The 3,068-nt window shown below is 69.5% G+C and overlaps 1 protein-coding gene across 1 annotated transcript in view; it reads right to left on the reverse strand.

Moving 5' to 3' along the window:
* Positions 1-3,068, reverse strand: part of UNC5A (unc-5 netrin receptor A) — a gene marked incomplete at its 5' end in the record, with an annotated part of 9,630 nt that overhangs the window by 5,020 nt on the left and 1,542 nt on the right. Inside the window, 6 exons of the mRNA XM_006037816.1 lie at positions 44-131; positions 432-731; positions 871-1,059; positions 1,638-1,802; positions 2,344-2,511; positions 2,649-2,742. Of these exons, the coding sequence (XP_006037878.1) occupies positions 44-131; positions 432-731; positions 871-1,059; positions 1,638-1,802; positions 2,344-2,511; positions 2,649-2,742 (1,004 nt within the window). The remainder of the gene's footprint in view (positions 1-43; positions 132-431; positions 732-870; positions 1,060-1,637; positions 1,803-2,343; positions 2,512-2,648; positions 2,743-3,068) is intronic.

Below are 3,068 nucleotides of genomic sequence, written 5' to 3' on the forward strand. Positions count from 1 at the left end.
GGCCCCCCCCTCCCATGCCTGCCACGGCAGGCTGGGCACTCACCTCACGTCCTCCTGCTTGTGCAGCGTCAGGTAAACCTCGTAGATCTTGCCCCGGGGGATGGCGTCGGGCGGGATGAGCAGGCTGATCCCTAGAGCCGGTCGGGGACACCGTCAGCAGCCCCGCAGGACAGCCCCACGCCCCCAGGGACCCTCCTGCCCTCAAGCTGCAACCCTGCCTGCCTGGCCCCACCGTGCAGAGTCAAGACCACCCTAAGTACACCCACCCCATCCTGCATGCGGGAGCAGGGCACGGCTGCTTGCACATGCGGGTCGCATGGTACACGTGGCTCCGGCCCCAGTGCATGGGAGCAGGCACGACTCGACTCCCTGCACGCCTGCACCAGCGACCCGGCCAGGCTCCCACCAACAGACCCAGTGCGGAGCCCTACCCGTGTTGGGGATCATGAGCCGGCCACCCAGGAAGTTGAAGGTGCCATAGGCCACGTTGGCGGTGCCGCGGGGCAGGGAGCGGAAGCAGCTCTGGGTGGAGAGCCGCGTCACAAAGTCCACGCCCTCGGCACTGGGCGAGCTGTGGTGCAGCGTGTGGCGCCCGGCGCCCAGCGCGCTCAGTAGGTGCCCGTTGCTCAGCTGGAACTTGCCAGGCCCATCCTGGCGCGGGCACAGTGAGCCCTGGTAGGTCATGGTGGTGGTGCTGAGGTCGGGCTGGATGGTGAGCAGGTTGGAGTTGTCTGTGGCAGAGAAGGAAGCCGGCGGGAGCTGTTGCGGGCCCGGCCATGTGGGGGAGCCTGGGGTGGGGAGAGCCCCTGGCTGCCCCCTGACCCCCACTGCCAGCGTGGGGTGCAGGGCACTGGGTCCAGTGCCACCCACCTGCCTTGCTGGGCTTGATGCTGACGGGCTGGAAGCCAGCAGTGAGGATGGAGGAGTCGGCCACGTCGGCGTCCAGCCCCTCCTTCTTGCGGCAGTACACCAGGACGCCCACCAGCAGCAGCAGCACCAGGCACACTGCCACGGCAATCAGCCCCACGTACAGCGCCACGTCCTCGGGGCCCGAGGCGGCTGGGCCGCAGTGGGAGATGGAGCCGTGAGCCCCCGCCCTGGCCAGCAGAGCCCCGCAGCGGAGTAGGATGACGGGGCACCGCAGAGCCCACCTGGTGCGGGCTGGGGGCATGCAGCCGGGGTGGGTCGAGCACGGGAAGGGGTGCGGTGCGAGTCTCCGGGCACACACAAGGCCGATGCCATGGCTTTGGCATGATGGGCACACGCCTGCCCACGTGTGAGCAAGGCCCAGATCCGTGGGGTCGGGCAAGGCCAGGCCTGTGCCCGTCGGCAAGGGAATGGGAGCCCCGCGGCCCCCGCTCGGCAGCCAGCCGGCTCCCGGGGATGGCGCCGGCTTCATCTCAGTGGCAAGAACGGCTAATTTGCTGTAAATGGCAAAGCAGCCCCCAGGCAGCCTTAACGAGCCGCAGCACTAACGAGCTGGGACAGGACCTGCTGCTCCATCCTACACCCCAGAGAGCTGCTTTGGAGCCCCGTGCCCGCATGCTGCAGCTGCAGCTCTGCCCTCACAGCACCTGGAGCCGCTCCCTGGGCCGCCCCCACCCGGGACACCCCCAGGGCCCTGGCCCCACGCTCACTGTGGGTGCAGAGCTCGCTGGTGCAGTTGCGGGTCTCCAGCTCGGGGCCCTGGCACTCCTGCCCACCGTTTCGAGGCGCTGGCTCCGAGCACTCGCGGCTGCGCCAGTGCGTGCAGTCCAGGCCACACACCGACCACTTGCTCCACTCCGACCAGCCGCCGTCCACTGTATGGGGACACGCTGTCAGCTGGGCCTGAGCCCTGCGGCCCCCCATGCCCCGGTGTGGACACTGCCCCAGGTGCTGCTGCAAGAGGCCTGGCTTGGGGCTGCCCCTTTGCTCCCCCTGCCTGGTGCAGCAGGGCTGGGGTCCCAGGGCATGGGGGCCCGGCTGAGACCCCTACCCTCCAAGGTGCTGCCCAGCAGCGCCCAGCAGCAGCCCTCGACCACCACGGGGCAGGATGGAGACAAGACACATGGGGGTTGGGGACGACACAGCCGGGGAAAGGGGAGAGAGGGGCACAGAGCAGGGCACTCCTGGGCCAGGGCTGCATGGTCGACTTTGGATGCACCCTGTCAGGCCCAGAGTGGGGAGGACAGAGGCTGTGGGGGCACTGGTGGAGCTGGGAGGGAAGCTAGGGCTATGGGGCAGCAGCAGAGCCATGTGTGTCCACTGTGCCTGGAGCCGGCCCTGGGCACCCAGGCCCGGCCTGCCTGAGTTTGTCTCTGCCATGCTGGCATGGCTGGAGCTGCTGGGCCCAGTGGGTACCTGGGCACAGGGTGGTGCAGGCACTTTTCTGCAGGCTCTGGCCTTCGCAGGTGGCCCCGCCGTTGAGGGGCGTCGGGTTGGTGCAGCTCCGGCTCCGCTTCTGCCAGCCGCGGCCGCAGGAGGCGCTGCAGGCCGACCACTCTGTCCACGTCGACCAGCCACCGTTCACTGCAGGCACAGGCACGCGTCACCCGCGCCGGCCCCACCGCCCCACGGGCCCTGCTCCAGGGAGGGTTGGGGGGCAACAGGGTGGGGGGGAGACACGGGGAGACAGGGGGAGACACGGGGGTCGCACGGGGCCGTACCATAGACGGTGATGGCGGCGGAGGGCTCGGGCGTCACGTCCACGTTGGCGTCCAGCGCCGGGTCCACCAGCTCCTCGTTGCGCAGCCACTCCACCTGTGGGCGCCGGGACGTCACCGGGGCCCTGCCAAGTCCCAGCCTGCTTGGGCCAGACCCTGACGTGCCCCCAGCCTGGGTTGCTGGGCCCAGAGAAGGGCTGCAGAGCAGACACAGCCCCCCAAGCTGCCGGCCACAGGTGAGACATGGAGCAGAGTGCAGAGGCCAAGCCCCAGGGTCACAGGCCTAGGCGGGACCCCAGGCTTGCCCCCATCCAGCCCCAGCCCTGATGCTAGGTGCACGGCTCCCAGCCCAGCCCAGCCCAGCTAGATACCTCCTTAGAAGAAGATGCCCCGTGATGCACCCAGATCCGCTCTGACCCCCGC

This window comes from Alligator sinensis, unplaced genomic scaffold (assembly GCF_000455745.1).
Source record: "Alligator sinensis unplaced genomic scaffold, ASM45574v1 scaffold1170_2, whole genome shotgun sequence".
Classification (NCBI taxonomy): domain Eukaryota; kingdom Metazoa; phylum Chordata; order Crocodylia; family Alligatoridae; genus Alligator; species Alligator sinensis.